Raw genomic sequence first — 20,244 nt, forward strand, 5'->3', positions numbered from 1 at the left:
TGGACTGACTGAGAGCGCTGAGTCTCCGCCTCCGTGGAGCTGGAGGAGCCTGCTGCCAGGGCGGGACATTCAAATCTCTGCTGCTCCTTTCACTCTGTTGTGTTCACTGACACACAGGGAACTATGTAAAAAGAAACAACAACAACAAAAAAATATAAATGTGATCTTGTGATTGTGTGTGATCCTGTCATCCAACTCTGGTTTTTATTCTAGTGTGACTGTATTTTATTTGTGTCTTGTGGGTTTAGCGTAACAATTTTCGTCATATTATTTTTTTGGGTAAATTTGTGTCTTTTTTAGTCATTTTGTGTCTTCTGTGTTGTTTTTTGTAATTATGTCCACGCATTTTGTGCCTTTTTAGGTCATTTTTGTGTCTTTTTTGGTCATTTTGTGCCTTTTTAGGTCATTTTTTGTTTCTTTTTTAGTCATTTCGTGTCGTTTTTTGTCATTTTGTGTCTTTTTTTAGTCATTTTGTTTCTTTTTTTGGTCATTTTGTGTCTTTTTTCTGTCATTTTGTGTCTTTCACTGTGTTGTGTTCAATGACACAGAGGGAACAATGTAAAAAGAAACAAAGAAAAACCGACATAAATGTGATCTTGTGATTGTGTGTGATCCTGTCATCCATTCTTGTGTGACTGTATTTTATTTGTGTCTTGTGTGTTTAGCGTAAAAATTTTGGTCATTTTGTGTCTTCTGTGTTGTTGTTTTTTGTCATTATGCCTTGGCATTTTGTGTGTCTTTTTTAGTCATTTTGCGTCTTTTTTTAGTCATTTTGTGTCTTTTTTTGGTAATTTTGTTTCTTTTTTTGGTCATTTTGTCTTTTTGTGTCTTTTTTGTCTTTCACTGTGTTGTGTTCACTGACACAGAGGGAACAATGTCTTTCTGCTTGGTAGTGATATGACAAAAAGGCAGCGTTTTCCACTGTCTCCTGCCCAGTGACCGACTGAGAGCTGTTTTAATCTTACTCTATGGAGTTTTGGGCTATTTTGTCCATTTTTGAATCCTTTTCATCCTGCCTGTATACACCACTTAAAAATGTTTAAATGCCATGTTGGTATATATTTTTTCACCACAACCTCACCTATATGACCTAATAATTATAGTTATACCTTGATTGTTTGCTTTTACTCTTCCTGTAAGTCGCTTTGGATAAAAGCGTCTGCTAAATGACTAAATGTAAATGTAAATGTAAATGTAAATGTAAATAATTATTGTTTTTTTTATTCTGGCTTACTGGATCAACATTTGGAACCAAAAAAGAAACAAAGAAAAAACAACATAAATGTGATCTTGTGATTGTGTGTGATCCTGTCATCCAACTCTGGTTTTTATTCTAGTGGGACTCTATTTTATTTGTGTCTTGTGTGTTTAGCGTAACAATTTTGATCATTTTGTGTATTTTTTTGTCATTTTGTGTCTTTGTAGGTCATTTTGTGTCTTTTTTTAGTCATTTTGTGTCTTTTTTTGGTCATTTTGTGTATTTTTTTTGTCATTTTGTGTCTTTGTAAGTCATTATGTGTCTTTTCGTGTCTTTTTTGTGTCTTTTTTGATTATTTTGTCTTTTGTTGTGTCTTTTTTAGTTATTTTGTTACTTTTCTATTGGTCATTTTGTGTCTTTTTTAGTCCTTTAGTCCAACATAAAATGTGATTTTGAATCTTTTTTTTAACTTTCAAAACATTATTATGCTCAATAAAGAATTTTAAATATTGCAAATGTGAACAAAGGATGCAAATATAACATATAAGAGGGTTACATCCAGTTCTATCATTTTATACAAAATATTTTTGAGCTTGTCTTCAGTTTTACTTGGTATATCATCATCAAACTGAAACTGGCCTCATGGAGTTTACAGCCAGAACTTTAGAGGTAAATTTCCAGTAGGGCTCCACGCTGCTTTGTTTTCTAGTCTGGATGTGATGAAGAAGTCTGGATTTGGAGCTTTTGGTGATTCCAGAGGGTTAATTAATTAAAAGCAGCTGCGGCCGATATTTTTTTTTTTCATCTTTATTGGTAAAGATTACATTATACAAATGATGCAAAACACGTAGAACAAGACAGACATTTAAAACAGTTCCAAAAACATGAAGCGCCAGGGGTTTATGTTTGTTTAGCCAAGAATGACAAATAATGTAAGACGCTCAGTAAAAAATAAATAATAGTTTATATATGCATTTATAATTATAAACTCACACAGATTCAGTAATCTGGAGCACAGGATTATAGTCTTTACAGCTTTTTGGTTGAGGGAGTTAGACAGAGTTTAAAAGTAAAGTTCTAATTATTTTCTGAAGGCACAAAAAGCAGGTTGGGTTTTCAGAACCTTGCATTTATGAATATAAAACTAATTAAAAAAATAATAATAATACTAACAGTATAATGAGGTTGCATAGATAATATTCATTTTCAAGTCTTTTTTCATACATTGTAAATCCAAATAGTAAAGTTTTTAGGCAAAGCATAAATTGGTCATAAATATTCCAAGATGAAAGGACAGATGTCCTGCCAGGGGATTCGAGTGTTTCCACAAGTCCAAAACAGATGGTAAACAGTCTCTGGATGTACAGTACAAAAAGTGCAGGTCACACCAATGTCCTTCTTAAATCTTACTAGCTGCGGCCGAGTAATACAAATATTAATATTAATAGACATCATCATGCTGTTTCACACCTGTGGTGTTCCACTTCAGACTTAGTGGAAGAATACATTTATTATGCATTCCTTAGGCTGCTTTTTAATTGACAAAAAGGATTTTAAAAATGATTATAATTATTATGACATTTAACAATAACAGCACACACAGTCAATATGTAATACAAACAATTTAAAATACATGAATTTAATATATATCAGACAATTGCATAATACATAAATAAACATAAACTATAAACACATTGAGACAGTGCTCTCAGAGGGAAAAAAAGGTTCCACCATTTTTCAAGATAGAGAATTGGGTTCCTAGGGAAACGGTAAGAATTTAAGTAGTTCATTCGAAAATGTTTCCTTATGATTAATATATATATGTATATATAATAACAAAAGCTTATTTTACCTTTTTTACATAAAATATGTATTTTTTTTTATCTTTAAGCTTAAAAGAATAGATCAGAGTTATTAGTTTCAATTGAAAATGTATTGAAATTTGTGTTTTTTTCTAATTTCACTGAGTTAAATCTTTATCAGTCCTGATCATAGCTACCAATATTTATATACTATTAATTTTCAAAACTATGACATACATTCCAGTTGTTTTTATTTAGATTTTTTATTTTATGTATACCAAATGCTCGCAATTTTTTTTTTCACAGTAAGTCATAATTTTGATGCATGTCATCAAACAGTGCAGTGCAATAACCCTGGAGGTCACCAGGATAATAGGGCAAACATTGGGAAATGGCTCACTCTAGTGGAAGGCTGTCAAAACTACAATTTAAAAGTCAGAGCTCCAGATTGAAAGGCTAATATAGCAGGAGGCATCATCATCTTATGCTGAAATGGCTGTGGGCTAAAAAAAAATGTGGTTTAATAGATTTCAATGGGACATTTTGTCCTTAAGTGACTGTATTGTGGATACCAAGTTGTTGTTTTTTAAAGTTTAAAAAATCACACCCTCAAAATGTATACCATATATGCATTGACACAATGGATATGGAAGAATGGGAAAAGGGGTGATGCAAAAGGGTTTTATAATATATAATCCAACATTGTGTTGTATGTCTTAAAACGTTAATGGAAATGTGTGCCTGCTTTCTGTGGCAAGTATGTGTGTGTTTTATTTTAAAGTTGACTAAAGAGAAATGGTAACAAGTTTCCCTCTTACAAAAACAGCACAGGTTCTGTCTTCTGAGATTAAACTGAATAGTTCACAGTGTTAGTATGTACTGAGAAGAGCAACAGTGCTGTCCTAGCAAAACCATTTACCTTTAACCCTTTGATGCACAACAAATTACCTGGGGGCCGCTGGAGGCAGTATCAAAAAAACAAAATGACCAAAAAAAGACACAAAATGACTGAAAAAACACAAAATTACTTTAAAAAGACACAAAATGACCAGAAAGTCAAAAATGACAAAAAGACACAAAATGACTGAAAAAACACTAAATTACTTTAAAAAGACACAAAATGACCAAAAAGACAAAAATTACAAAAAGAAACAAAATGACTGAAAAAACACTAAATCACTTTAAAAAGACACAAAATGACCAAAAAAGACAAAATGACTAAAAAAAATACACAAAATGACCAAAAAAGACATAAAATGACCCAAAAAGACACAAAATGAAAGAGAAAAAAATTACTTAAAAAAGACACAAAATGACCAAAAAAGACACAAAATAATTTAAAAAAGACACAAAATAATTTTGAAAAGACACAAAATTATAAAGAAAGACACAAAATTAACAAAAAAGACACAAAATTATTTAAAAAGGACACAAAATTATTAAAAAAGACACAAAATTATTTAAAAAGGACACAAAATTACCAAAAAAAGTAATTAAAGGGATATTATATTCTATATCTTTGCAATAAATTAATTTCATCACTCACTATTGCAGGTTTTCCCTCAATTAACTTTTTTTTTGATCATCATACATCCTAATTTTATTTTAATTTCTTACTTTTTGAATAAAAACCCTTTTTTTCACTACTTAATGCACAAGGTCATTTTTGACCCATGTTGTGCATTAGAAGGTGTTTATATGTTGTCAACAATTTAAAACCTGACAAAGAAAACACAAATATTAACTATCCTATTTTGTTAAATTGGTGTTTTTCCAATGGAAATTATTATTTGGTGGCTCTAATAAGTCTCAAATGTTAAAATATGTGATTTTCCAATGTAACCTGGTGGTTCTAAGAACTCTTTTAAAGTTAAACCTTAAAAATAAGACAAACATAATTACACATATACTCAAATTGTTTATTTAGTGTATCACTTTTTGTATCACTATGCTTCTAATGCACAAGGTCATTATTGACCATGTGTGTAAACTTGATGTAATAATACAAAAACTATTTTTCTTCATAAAGTATGAAAGGATGGAGATATGGTGGATATGGATATAATGATCTGATGTAATAAGAAAAAGATTTAAAAAAACACAAATAATATATGTATATAAATATTCAAACACACAGCCAGCATGAAATAGCTGCCCCATAGAAAATAATGTTGTTATCTAACCTGCGGTCTTGCTAACAATGTTTATTTTTTTTACTACAGATAAGAAACCTACATCAACATGTTCAAAGACTTTTCTTTCTGATATTTTGTCACAAGAACTGACATTTTTTGAAAAAAAAAAATACAAAAACAATTGTATAGTGTTGTAGAAAATCTTTAAAGAAAAACACTTGAATACCAGGTGGATTGGAATTACAGCCTTGTGCAGGATTTATTTGTAGGTAGAAACACCCTGTGTTCCTCTTTTTATTTTTGCAGGTTCGTGCGTCATTATTTCTGTGTAACTAAAGTTTAATGTCCTGTAATTTCCTGTTATGCTCCACTTTTGATATCAGAGCACACTTGGGAGGTCAGATTCCTATTCTGATGTTATCGTATCAGATATGCTAGGATGATTTGTCTAATTTCGTTTTTCCTTTCCCATAAAAACTGAAATCCTAACTTGTGCTAGGTCACGCAATCATGCATTAATTTATTTTATATATATTTTACACTACATATATATTTTTTACACTACAATAGCTTCTACATTTATTTATTATCTCATTTTTTTATTTACTCTAGTTTATTTTCTTCTGGCATTGATTGAAAATGCAATAAATTGTATGAATAATGCCAAATAATGTTAATAACCTTTGCGCAGTCATAATCCACATTGAAAATGTCTATTTTCATTCAAGCTCGAAAATGTGCAATATTAATTTTTTAATTCATTAATTATCCTCAACTACTTCTCTCTCACTACGAACTGTCTTGGGGGGGCCGGAGCCTATCCCAGTTGATATATGGGGCGAGAGGCCAGGTACACCCTGGACAGGATGGCAGAATATTGCAGGGCAGCCATGTGAGGCAAAACTTCTAACCATTACACCACCATGTAGCTCTATGAATGTAAAATTGGTATCTGTCTCAAAAATTCCATATCAGTCTGGCTCTATTTGAAAGACTTCATTTAATTTAAATTAAATCAAATTCAAAGAACTGGTGGATTTCAAAACAACACAGCTTATGTCCAAAATTAACAACAACATGCTGCCTGACTGTATTCAGAAAAGGTTCAATCTAAGACAAAGCCATTATCATTTCAGAGGGGGGTGTATATTTATCAAGTTAAAAACCAGAACCAACATCAAATCACAATGCACCATGGTAACAGCTGTTAATTTATGGAACAAATTGGAACAAATTGGAGAAAGACTTAAAAACATGCAAAAAAAAAAAAAAAAAAAAAAAAAGCCCTTATTCTTGTCTCTTCTTTTCCTCTTTAACATATAGCACTCCTTTAGCGATGACAGTTAGCTCTTAACATTATGTACTTCATAATGTTTTTTCAATAATGATTCCTGTGGTCTATGTCTAGTACCATCAGGTTGAATGCACTTATTGTAAGTCGCTTTGGACAAAAGCGTCTGCTAAATGACACGTAATGTAATGTAATGTAATACCATTAACCCTATAAAGCCAATTGTATCATATTTGATACACAAGTTTTTGAGACCTATACATCATCAGTGTGATATTTTTTTCCTGAAAAACCTGATGTATACATGTGTTGAAGAAAAAAAAAACTGAGCAACAAATTGCACAAAAATACAAGATATAGCAAAATTTATATGCAGGTTCCACTGGTGGATCAGTCATTGCTGCGTGAAAACTTCATATCAGCAGATGTACGATGTTGTGTTATATGGAAAAAAATATTTTGCATGTTTGAGGAAAATGTTAAAAGGAAGTAAAGTCTTAAAAGGTTAAAAATGTTGGGTTTTATATGTTTTTGTTAGTTCAAGAACAAACGGTGAGCAACAAATTGCACAAAAAGAACTGATGTATCAAATATGATACAAATTAAAATCATATATGCCTATTGTTTTTAGATTTTTTTGTTAATTACCTGTCAGCAGGTTCAATAAACACTCCAGTTTAAAAAAAAGGAGAATTTTCTGGCAATTATTTAGTGGTTCAGGCTTTATAGGGTTAACTTATTCAAAAAAATACTTAAAAATACGATGATTAATTTATATAAGTTAGAGTAATGAGTGGTGACACGTTCTGTGCGGCAACTATTTTTGTTTTGTTTTGTATGTTTGATTGTCTTTTATCTTTGTTTTTGTTTTTATTATATATTTTTTTCTTATTATTATTCTATTTTAAGGAAGAAAGGATGAAGAAGGGAAAGGAGAAGAGGAAGGAAGGGGAGGGGGAAGGAAGGGAAAGGAAAGGAATAGGAGGGGGAGGAGAGAAAGAAAAAAAGAAAAATCAAGCAACTTCTTTCTTTTCTCTCTTTTGTGACTGCTTATTTCTTTTATTAATAAATAACAGATTGTACATTTCTAATTTTTAAATTAACTTGAGTTGTAACAGGGTAGGCATAATAAGCTATGCTTGAGCCTTTTCGGTCCAAATGTCTATTATCACTTTTCTTACTCTGTTTACTTATTTACTTTGATCAATGTTTTTTTCTGGTTTGTTACTTCTGTTTTAATGACATGTATTGACCGAAATAAACGAAAAAAACAAAACGAAAAACTTCAAAAACACACTTTTTTCTCTTTGGGGATCCTTATTTATGGCCTTTGTCCAGTACACTGCATCCGTTTTGGTCTTCTTCATCAGGGGGGTTTCAAGCTTTTAGGAGCTGTGCCTCTGTCTTATTCTAGACCAGGACTGAGTCATCATGAGAGGGCACCAAGACACCCTCTCATGATGACTCTGTCCTGGTCTAGAATCAGATCACACATACAAGCAGCTGAAATGAGTTAACTCCGTAGGGTGAGAGAGATAGGGTGAGGAGCTGAGGTGGTTGGGGTCCAACTGGTAGGAGGCCCCGGGGAAGACCCAGAACACGGTGGAGGGATTATATGTCTCTCCTGGCCTGGGAACGCCTCGGGGTCCCCCAGGATGAGCTGGAAGTTGTGGCTGGGGAGAGGGGCGCCTGGAATACTTTGCTTAGCCTGCTGCCCCCGCGACTCAGACCCAGATAAGCGGATGAAAATGGATGGATGGATGTCATAGTTAATGTAGCATTGTTCATTTCAGAATTCTCAAAAATTGAAGTTTTTACAGTATTTTGAAATTGATCCAACTGTTGCAGTCAACGGAAATAGAGCATCTTCACTTCTGGACAAATCAATCTGTTAAATGCATTACATACATCTCTATGTTGTCTAAATGAAGTACACTAATTATTAGAATTTTCTTTCAATACATATATATATGTATGTATATATATATGTATGTATATATATATATATATATATATATATATATATATATATACATATACATACATACATACATACATACATATATATACATACTTATATATATATATATATACATACATACACATATATATATATATATATATATACATACATACATATATATATTTTATGATGAAATGTTTTCATTCAGAATAATCACACAGGGTGGCAGATCACAATCACATGAGTGCTCTTTCAATTTACAAACAATGTGCTGAGACAGAAGGTGTCCCAGGACCAAAACACACAGGGAGGAAAGAGGGGAAGGGGAGGGGTACATAATAAAAACACAACAGTAAGAATGATGTCTGCAGCTTACTAAGAAGCCATATAGAAACAGACAGACACAAACAACTTTCAAGGAACAGACATAAGACATAAGGGACCAAACATGTGTAAATAGAAGTTAGAAGGCTATAGTACACATCTACAGCATATTTTTCAAAGACTCAGCAATGTTGAGCCAAGTGTCCAAAGTCTTTTCTGATGCTCCATTTATACGAGCTGTAGAGAGCTCCATATGTATGACATCCAAAAAGGAAGGGTCCATGTTCGAATACACAAGTCATGAGGTGGTTTCCAGCGGGTTGTAATCATCTCTTAGCAGCTGTAAGTCCAGAAAATGTAGCACGCTTTTGAATCTTGGAGAGCTGAAGCACTGACAAATCATTTAGAATCAACACTGATAGTAACAGGTACAGTATCATTAGTCAAGGCAGATAACTTGGATGCAATATTGTTCCAAACTGACAAACAGGGGAGCATTCCCACAACATGTGAAGATGTGTACCTTGAGCTTCTAGTGGGCAGAAAGTGCATAAAGGACTGGTGATTTCTTTCATGTGATGCATCTCCACAGGGGTGAGGTATATCCTATGAATTAAATTGTAGTTAATCTGCTGATGGTCTGGATTGTGTGCTACTTCTGGAATGTTAGACCATACATCATGCCAGTCGAGATCAACGTCCAAGTCTGGGAAATCTCGTTCTCAGACCCTCTCAATAGGAAGGCTGAGGCGCATACCATACTGCTGTTTTTTTGCTGCATTGCAAATAATAAAACATTTATAATTTAATGCCAGTCTGGTAGTAAGTAACAAAGCCACCCATAGATGTAGAAGAAAGACTATTTTAACAAACAAATTGAGTTGGTTTTGTGATATTTGGTACATTTGGAGTTTTACTCCATAATCCTCGCAAACAAGATTCCATTATGCTGCACATCTATGGGAGAGAAAAACTGCTTTTGTTGCCCATAAAAACTGAAGGAGGTATCAAGGTATTTCTTATTTTTCTGTATTCCATTCCACTGACAACCATCAGATTTTGTGATGTGTTCAGGCTCCACTGCTATCACAGCTGTTAAAATATATGACACTATCTATGTACTACGGGGCAAAAAGTTTACAGCTGACAATTTAACATGTAACCAAGTTATAATATGTCATTAAACACAGGCACTGGTGTGTATCATTTAAAAAAAGAGCAAATGTTTGTTCAATATTTATCACAATGTCTCCCTCTAGTGGTGAAATAGAATAACACGAGACAAATCACAATGGATTAATTTAAGACTTTTTATGCATTTTCACATTAAGGCTTTAAAAATTGGAACAGTAGCCTATATTGCAATCAGGGCTATCAAAGTATAAAAAAGTGAAAAAAAAAAAACATTTTAAAAGACAAACAAAATACCTGAAAAGATTCAAATTTCAACTGTTATATTTTTCCAGTCAACATCAAAACTATTTACAGTATATACACAGGAACAGTTAAAATATAGAAAATGCTTTTCAAATTCAAATCAAAAGACCAAAAGAGAAACTGATGTGCTCATCAACCACCACACAAAACCGTAGAAACTGGCACCTTATGGTCACTGACAGGATCATTGAGAATATCTATACTTCTTTCTCACTCTGAAGAAATCTAGAATTAAAAACAGAAAGAAACGGTTAAAAAACTACACCTCAGAAACCAGAAAAAATATGAAATTGCATTGCATTGTTGGCTATAACAGAATTATATATGAAACAAACCAGGTTCGGGAAAATAATCAGCTTTTGTTGGCTTCTCTGACCACTTGTAACCTTCACCCACAGAGGCTCCTGTATTAACAACATGGGATTAAAAAGAAGCATGCATTCTGGTTAGTCACATTAAAAATACCTTGACTATTTTAAAAAGTAAAAAAAGCCTGACAGAATTATCAGTTGACCAATATTGGCTATCAAAGGCATATCCTGAAAACAATGCCTTGAGTTGAAAATGGTGTTCTATTATGTTCTATTATCTATAGATATATCTATATCAAATATTATGTATTTGCATTTGGTATTTGTTAAAATGGTCTGCAATAGGAACTGAACTGAACATACAATGGCCCTCATTTATCAAACGAGGGTAGAAACGAGCGGCGATCTGAGTGTATATTTTGTCTTACGACAGGGTTCACGTGTGATTTATCAAATGATAAATGATGATAAATGTGGCGGCTCGAAACAAGCGTAATTTAAATATCACGCCCTAATATATATATAATATATACCCAATTCAGATGACTCGCCTCCAGACTTTACGACACTGAAGGGCGCAATACGGCCAAAAAGAGGATTTATAAGTCAGCTTTATTAGCAAAGTGCACCGTTACAATTAACAATAGGGGCAATATAGACATATTAAAGAAATACGCAGCGACAGAGGTTTATGAAATAAAAGTACTTATAGTTATAAACTCAAACAAGTTCACTGAATATTTTACATTTGGATCACAGACTTAGAAGTTTTCACAGCTTTTTGGTTGAAGGAGGTAAACAATGTTTTAAAGTAAGTTTTAATTCTAAAAGAAGAGGAATTTCTCAGAGTCGCTGAAGTGAAACGCTGACGTCCAACAGCTGCAACACAACAAACTGGTTTTGTTTGGCAGCATAAAAAGTGAAAAAGAAGGAAATCAGTGATGCTGTCAGCAGAGTAGCAGTGGAGCATTAAACTCCCAGGGAGGTTCGAGTAATTCATTTATACATTGTGATATATAAAGCCAAATAATCTATATAATATCGGAATATTGCTATTATTATGATGGAGATATAATATTCACCTCTTTACATTTACTAATAATGATGTCCTAGTTAGAGGAGCATGTGGTAGCGCTTATTGGAAATGTTTCTATGCGGGCACCACCGGTGGTGAAGGAGGCGCTGAATAAGGAGCTGGATAACAGTAAACAGCAGAAGATTTAACATTTAAGAGACATTTAATATCCTCGGCTGGTATTCTGTTTAAAGAATTTCACGATCGCAGGGTGTATTTATTTTTATACAGTAATCCAAGATCAATTCTCCGACTCAGACGTATGGACTTCACGCTGACTCAAATTTGCGTACACGAGCTGAGAGCAGACTGAGATCTGATCGTACCCTCCGCTCACGTCCACATTGATAAATGCCAAGGCTTGCGTAGAAATGATCTTACGCCCACTTTACGCTGACTTTCTGACGTACGCTTGTTTGATAAATGAGGGCCAGTGACTCTAAATTGCCTATTGATGTGACTGAAAGTGTGACTGGTTGTCTGCCCGTCTTGGAATCACAGATTTGGCTCAGTGAGCCTGAATGGTACAGCAACTCCAAACAGCTGCCCCATAGAGACTAATGTAATGTAAAGAATTTGTTTTTTTACTACAGATAAGAAACCTACGTCAACATGTTCAAAGACTTTTCTTTTTTGAAAAAAAAAACAATTGTATAGCTTCTACATTTATTTATTATCTCATTTATTTTATTTACTCTACTTTATTGTCTTCTGGCATTGGTTAATGCCAAATAATGTTAAACTTTGAGCAGTCATAATCCACATTGAAAAGGTCTATTTTCATTCAAGCTCTAAAATGTGCAATATTTTATTTCTACTTCATTAATTATCCTCAACTACTTCTCTCTCACTACGAACTGTCTTGCGGGGGGACGGAGCCTATCCCAGCTGATATATGGGGCGAGAGGCGAGGTACACCCTAGACAGGATGGCAGACTATTGCAGGGCAACCATGTGAGGCAAAAATTCTAACCACTACACCACCATGTAGCTCTATGAATGTAAAATTGATCTGTCTCAAAAATTCCATCAGTCTGGCTCTATGTGAAAGACTTAAAAAAACACACTTTTTTCTCTTTGGGGATCCTTATTTATGGCCTTTGTCCACTGCACTGCATCTGTTTTGGTCTTCTTCATCAGGGGGGTTTCAAGCTTTTGGGAGCTGTGCCTCTGTTTTGGTGCCCTCTCATGGTGACTCGGTCCTGGTCTAGGCTCCCTCCACAAATCATTGGTTCTTAAATCCTCCTCCATCCCAAGGCTAGATCTTCTATCTCCCCTGATTGGATTGGTTCTTACATTCTCTTCCATCCCCAGGCTAGATCTTCTATCTCCCCTGATTGGGATGAAGTTATTTGCACACTCTCTGTTCAGTCTTTCCCTTGCTGATAGTTGTATGGTTGCACGACTGGAGTTGCCTTTTGTGGGAGTGCAAGAATGGATTGATGTTGAGGTGGTGCTGTAAGAATGAGACCGCTGCAGTTTGGATGAAGACAAATGTTGTCTGGGCATAGATGTGCTCTGCTTAGATGTAGGAAGACTAGTGGAGGCGGAGCTTTCCCTAGGTGGAGACAAATCCTGTGAAGAGGCTGAGCTTTTTCTGGCTTCAGAAAGTTGTCCACTTGTGGGAGACAAGCTACTGGAGGCGTCCGATGGGACTTCCTGTCCAAGTAAGGAAACCTGTCTTGAATCCATTCTGGGTTTTGTTACATTTGCCTGAACATTTTGCTTTACGGCATCATTTACGGCAAGTCTTACTTCTTTAGTTGTGTTCAAAGTTGGTTCATCCCTCACACAGGAGTCTGTCTTTTGGCTGGATGCTGTAAAAGTCTTTGCAGACATAGTTCCATCTGTACGTTTCCTGATGACTGCATGTAACTTCAAAAGTTTCAAATTTTTATTGGGTGGAAAAGGCTTCCCAATTGCTAAGCGAGCAACCCCAGGATTCGGACCTCGGACTGCCTTCTTCTCTAAAGAACAGGGCTGCTTCCCTGGTGAGCCTTCAGATGACAGTCTGTGTTTGTCAGGTGTTTCATTGGCAGTTCCATAAAGATGATCCGCAGTTTTAGTTGAAGGTTGTTGTTTTGTAGCAAATAAGGCATCATTACCATCCTCTGATGCCGATGAGATTTGGCCTTCTTTTGTCCGTTTTTTTTTTACCAGTTTGTCAGAATCATCTCTTCTTTTTGAGATAGTTTGTCTGCCGTTTTTGGGTTGAACATGCTCGGAGCCACATTTCACTTCAGTTAGGTGTCCATTCTTCTTTATACTGTGTGATAAGTCAGAGCACAGTCTGGTTTCACTGAGCTTTTCTTGAGCAGTTCCATACTCACAGTGCACAGTTTCAGGTGACCGTCTCATTAGCTCAGCAAATGGGGCATCATCACTGTCTGAACCCGAAGGGAAAAATCTCTTCCTGCTTGGCTTTTTGTAGGTTTTCTCATTCTCATCGTCAGTGTCTGATATAAGGTTTATGACACTTTCCTTTTCTGAAAGCTTTTGTCTGTTGGTCTTATGAAAATGCTCAGAGTTAGGTTTGGTTTCAGCCAGCTGTCCATTCTTTTCCGCATTATGTAATGGGTCAGCCTGTATCTCATCTTCAGAAAGTGTATCCTGAAGTTTAGATTGGTGCTGTGGTGTCAGCAAGTCTGCAGATGGCCGTCTGTTTTTTTTTAATTTCTTCCTTTTTGCAGTATTCTTGCAGTTGGCCGTTTGTGTTGCATCATCCGTATCAGAATCAAGTTTTATTATATCATCTGGTGATGACTTCTTTTTAAACAATCTTGACACTATCAAAAATTTGTTTTCTGGTGGAGGTGGGTAGTCACAGCTGTCATCAGTGTCACAGCTGTCTATAGACTCTCTTCTGTTCTGAGGTGCATGTGGTTCCATTTCAGCGTCAGGTGTGTTCCAGCCTGAGTACAGCTCTTTCTTTTTCTGGAATTGCACAGCTTTTGCTTGTAGAAAGCTCTCTTGCGTTTCAAACACTTCTAACGAGGGAAAAGCAGAAGCGAGTACTGGTTCCTGTGGTGACCTGGGTGTTGGACTTGTCCTAGATGATGGGGAAACAGAACACGGAGGTGGATTGTATGGCACACATTTCTCTGGGCTGTTCCAGTCTTCATTTTCTGGTTCAAATTTAAGGGATGACACACATATAGGAATGACTAAATAGTCATCCATCTGATCGTCAGTCTCATCTTCATCACTTGAAAGTGAGGAAAAACTACATGAAACAGAGTGGTTTGTCTCTCCCTCACTATCACATTTAGGATAAATTAGACCTTCAAAACCACCGTCCTCCTTCTTTGGGATCAGTTCCTCATCTGAAATAGCTTCTGCCTCCATCTGAGCCTGACCCTGTACATGTCCAAAGCCTTCATTTCCAATTGATGACTGCTTATCCTTGGGTTCAGGTACTTGTGTAGGTGAAGACAACTCCACAGCTACAATCTCAGTATTTGGACTTTCTTCATCACTGATATCTTCATACTGTGGGGCTTCATAACATGCAGGAAAGCTTAATTCCCCATGCTCTGTCTGTGGGATTTCTGTTGCCAGCTGTGGCGTTTCATCATCTGTAATGTTTTCATATGGTGACTGTTTAAGTGCTTCCTCACCCTCGCTTTCAGATAGAGAGGCATGTTTTTCTACTTTGTTTTCAGATAGTGCCATGCTTAAATCAGTTTCTACACACACAGCACCTTCATCCTTCACACCTACAGCATCTGTTTGGATGCAGAGCCATGGGCTTTGGTTTGTGGGAATTGGTACATCATCTGATACATTTAGCTTGGAATGTGACATCACCTTCTGACAGGTAACACCCTGATGCTGTTGATCTAAGGTTTTGATGTCTTTTGTCTTTGCATCTTGATTTTTAATGAGTGGTACAAGTTCAAACGTTTTGTTTTCAGTTACCACTGAACCTGACTTGTTCTGGAGACCCTTTAAGACTTCAGTCGCACATGGCACAATGTCCAGCCCCTTTGCCTCCACATTTTTTAAGGCTGAAACACGGTTTTCCCCCTTTGTCAAGTCTTTAGATGACCCATTCGAAGTGCTTGGTGTTTCTTGGGTTCTCAAATTCTTCTTGGTAACCCTTCGAAACTTATATTCTTCTTGTGATGAGCGTCGGTTGAGCATTGAACTGGTTGGTTTCTTAGCATGTTCATCCCAGGTCCTCCCAGGCACCGTTGTGAGAACCACTGGACCCCCATATTCCTTCTTCGTGCAAGTGGCAGCAGCTGTCAATATTTTTGGATATTCTGTGGATGTAAAGAGATGAATGTTATCTACATCCTCATGCCAATATTGTTGCAGTATGACTTTAGAAAAGTTCTCCATCTCTGCAAATGTATCTTCCTTATTCATTGACTGCATTGAAGGAGGTCATTGCTAGTCTGGAGAATGTAGAGTGGAAACTTTCACCATTGCCAATAAATGTTTTATTTTCAGACTGAACTTAATTAACAAGTTTGTAACCATTTGCAGGCCGAGTTATAGCCTAGTGTTTTTTACTGAGCAAAACATTTCTATTGATGAATTCTTCTTAAAATAAATGAAAAAAAAAAAAACGAAAACATGTTGAGATTTTACAGCAGAGATGAGTGTACCTGTTGAATGTTTCTCTGAAGCCGATGTTGTATAACCATCTATCTCTTTAGAAGTGGTCATAAACTCAGTATTTGCTTTGATGCCTTTTGAACTGTCCTCTTCAACTGCTTGTCCAACTGCAACAGTGCGCTGCTCAATCACAGCACAATTGAGAGTTTGTCCTTCCACATCTTTGTCAGCAGCAGAGGTTGTGGGGAGATGGACAACACTATGGACATTTGGCATGATGCAGGGAGACTGCAGTGTGGGGTCCTCATCCCACTCCTTATGGGAATGTCCATAATGACTGTTATTGTGAGTTAAAACAGTCCTAAAATATGCAAGCTTTTTTGCTATATAGTCCTCTATTTGGGCATATATTTGTGATTCTCCATCTGGCAAGACTGGCAAGATAGAAGGGGTTCCTCCTGAATGTTCTAGGTTATGGGTTCTAGTGTATCCACAGTTCGGAGCAGCTAGAGAACCTCTGACTTGCTGACCTTGCTGGCGTTCAATGTTGCCATTACTTTTCTCTGACCAAGAGGGGGTGTCAAAGGATTTGGAATCTGAAAGATTTTCTTTCCTTATGTCAGTCTGCAGTGAGTAAGATGCAGTCACAGGATAACACCGATGCTGGCATTGCGTGCTTTGTATGCTTGCTTGCGTCTCCTGTTGATAGTGGAGTCCCTGGAAAGTTTGTTGTGCTTGCACACCTTCTCGCTGCAACTGAGCTGGAGTGTAAGTCCCTCTAAGTTCCCCTGGATATGCAGTGGTTAGCATGCTGATTTTTATTCCACTCTTGGGGTAAACCACTGGTACGGATGTGACATCCTGAAATGATGGGAGAGTACCAGCATCTCTCTTGTGTTGGAAATTGTTCCCTCCTTGGCCGTTTGGACATCCAGATCGCATGGCATGTAGGGCAATCATTCAAGTGATGTCAGTTCGCTTCTCAGGTCTAGGAAACAAAAAGGAAAATTAGTTGTTGGCTTGTATCACACTCACTACAGTAAAGGCTTTTTCCACTGCAAGAACCGAACCTTTTTTAAAGAAAGTCCCTTAACCCAGATTTGGGAGCTGGTTAAGAGGATACTCAATTAAATTCCAGGTACTCCAAAAGGACAGTGCAAAAGATGGTTTCAAACACAGCAACCTTCAACCTAGAAAAGCAAAAAAATGCTTTGAGTAAAATCCACTTGCTAAAAGGCTAAATCGTGCAAGCAAATAATTTTGACTAGCTTGACTGCTCACTTTACATTTTAGATTTATTTATTGATTTTTATTTTGTTGAAGATTTTTGTATTTATTTATACAGACTAATATCGTTATCACAAAAATACCCTGAGATACCATGATAATCTTTTAAGGCCATATTGCCGGCCCCTACTGACTAAACTGATTAAGCCCAGAGTATATGATGGAATACAGATTAGAATGTGCGACAGGCCACCAAATTTGGACTTTTAGGCAAAACATTTTTACCGACCTACTTTTCCCCAATAGTTGGCTACTCCAACAGGGTTTTTCAACTGGGAACCTGTTCCCGGCCGGTTCGTTGCCAGTGCTCATGTGGTTCGCAGTTAGCTCAACTTGCAACAAGGAACCGGTAGCGCTAACCCGCTAGCATTAGCCAGCTAGCCAAACAAATCAAATAAATGATAAACATTTTAGGTGGTCCCTCTCAACAGCACAGAGTTCGTATTGTTAGTCAGATAGCCCTGCCCCCAGCCCCCGACGTAGCGGTTCGCCTTTCAAGACCATCAAAGAGTTGGTGTCGCTATGGAACCCATTTTCCCGGCCGGGAGCCTTCTCTTTGGCAGTGGATAACCAAAGAACCATTCACATTCGGCACTGGCTGGGCACCGGCCGGGAACAGCCTCCAGTGGAAAACCCCTACATGTCCCAGAGGAAACCCCTGTTAACAGCTATCAAAAATGTCACAGATGTCACACATCTCCCGATTGTGAAAAATGTTATGCAAGGTGTTTGGTCATGTTCAGGTCATGTTCTTAAAGTGCACAAGATTGATGTATCTCATAAAATCCTGTGGGAAACACTGCAAAACCCTAAAATCATTCCTGCATGTACAAAGGCTAATAAAACCTTCATAAAAAGGCCCCAAGGGCAATATAGTACAAAGAATGACTACACGATGGTTGTCCTTTCCCAACAGATACCCCAAAAGGAAGTGAATGATGGAGATGTCAAACAAGTCTTTACATACCAACACAGTGCTAAAAAAAATTGCCTATCAGATACAACGAAGATAAGATGTAGACAAACAAAAATGTATATGGATACCTTCGGTTTTTATTTTATCCATTATATTCGAACAAACGGTTGCACCCGTGGCAAAGACAGACAACATCCTCTTACTGGGGACTGAGATGGCATTTTTCCAATAGGCAACTTTTGGTATACCATTTTCCAAATGAAAAAAGGAACAGGTGCTTTAGCATGTCAGATGCATTTTCATTCACATAACGACAGAACACACCTGCCCTCATTTATCAATCAAATGTAGAAATCAGCACAGATCCAAGCATATATATATATATATATATATATATATATATATATATATATATATATATATATATAATCTTATAATGGGATTGACCAAGACCATGAAAACCCTATTGGAAAGGTTTCTATTCGGGCAGAACGTTGGTGGTGGAGTAGACACACCACCGGTGACTAAGCCGGTTAATGGCCAACAACAATTAATGGCCTAGGCTAGTAACCAGTTCAAAAAATTTCAGGGTTGCAGGGTTTATTTACCTTCAATTATGTTTTAATGATACATGATATAATATTCTTTGGTTTGTCACCATAAAAAAAAAAAAACTCCAGAGTTTTATCAGCTCCAGACATCAATACAATAGTCTAAGAACAATTCTCCGACTCAGACATGTTGACTTTGTGCGGACTCAAATTTGCTCATAAGCTCAGACCAGAAGTGAGATTTGATGTACCCTAAGCTCATGTCCAAATTGATAAATGCCAAGCCTTGCATAGAAATGACCGTACGCTGACTTTTCTTTCATGTTTGTCTCGTAAATGAGGTCTTTGTAACTTTCCCTGATAAAGTTGTAGCCGACTAGGAAACCACAGGTGGGTTTTCCAGCTCCGGCATTTCATTTGAGTTTGCCAAGATTGGACTAGCCCCTTTTACCCAGCCTTTAAAGAAGCAGGAATAGTATGCCTTTATTTGGTTTCGCTGCCTGTACAAAATGTTTTCAAGACAGACCATGCAACAGAGGAAAGCAGACGCTGTAAAAGGGACAAATCCTCAAAATCATGCCATGCTGAAATCTTTCACACAAAAGGATAACAATGTCAAGTCTCCATAATACATTTTGTCACAAGTCATACAGCCAAACTTGCTGCTGCACATATTTAACATTTTATAGGCTAACATGTATTCTCGCTCAGTGGAACAATAACTTTGGTCTGTGTTGCAAATACAACACACATAGTTGCAATTGCTATAGGGTGACCCCTCTGCCAGTTTCCCCATCCACTTGCCTTTTGCTCTTATTGCAACTCCCAAACAGATTCCCTGGTTTGCTTGGTTTATGGTGAGAGCTGAAGGAGGAGGAGGGCTTATTTGCAAATGTTGGATGCAGAAAACTGCATACCCCAGTTTAGGGATGTGACGATTACCGGTATGACGATAAACCGCAGTAAAATTCCCGGCAGTTAGTACTACACTTTCAAATTTTAATTATTGTTAAAACCGTGATCGACTACCACAACTGATTACCGAAAAACTCACGGTGATACTGCTCATTTCCCGGAGAAGCCGCAGCACCTGTGAAAACATGGCTGAAGGCAACACCGCTCGGGTCTGTTCCAGAAAGCGGGTTATCTGAAAACTAAGTATGTTAACCCTAAAATGATTGCAACACTGAGTTTTCCGTTCCAGAAAGGGAAGTACTTAAGCTCTGGCTGAGTTGCCGCGGTAACTGCCTCGGAGAACCTAACCTAGTCACGAGTAGGTTTCCTTCAACAAACTGACTTTCTCCCCGTCTCAGCCCTCTTTCAGAGACAGACACACCGTTTCATTTCCTCACTGTTCAGTAGCTGCACAACATCTGCGGCCGCCGTTGCTA

At 36.7% G+C, this 20,244-nt stretch overlaps 1 protein-coding gene across 5 annotated transcripts in view; it reads right to left on the reverse strand.

Moving 5' to 3' along the window:
- Positions 1-10,009: 10,009 nt before the first annotated feature.
- Positions 10,010-20,244, reverse strand: part of LOC131960500 (uncharacterized) — a 40,350-nt gene continuing 30,115 nt past the window's right edge. For 2 of the 5 annotated variants that reach the window (XM_059325730.1, XM_059325731.1), the window contains exons 2-6: positions 17,170-17,289; positions 16,150-17,087; positions 12,604-15,801; positions 10,486-10,554; positions 10,010-10,375 (exon numbers count right to left, since the gene is read on the reverse strand). In XM_059325730.1, the coding sequence (XP_059181713.1) occupies positions 10,335-10,375; positions 10,486-10,554; positions 12,604-15,801; positions 16,150-17,059 (4,218 nt within the window). In that variant the 5' untranslated portion in view covers positions 17,060-17,087; positions 17,170-17,289 and the 3' untranslated portion in view covers positions 10,010-10,334. The remainder of the gene's footprint in view (positions 10,376-10,485; positions 10,555-12,603; positions 15,802-16,149; positions 17,088-17,169; positions 17,290-20,244) is intronic. The other 3 variants (XM_059325732.1, XM_059325733.1, XM_059325734.1) reach the window with 2 other exon arrangements.

Source organism: Centropristis striata, chromosome 22 (assembly GCF_030273125.1).
Source record: "Centropristis striata isolate RG_2023a ecotype Rhode Island chromosome 22, C.striata_1.0, whole genome shotgun sequence".
Lineage (NCBI taxonomy): Eukaryota > Metazoa > Chordata > Actinopteri > Perciformes > Serranidae > Centropristis > Centropristis striata.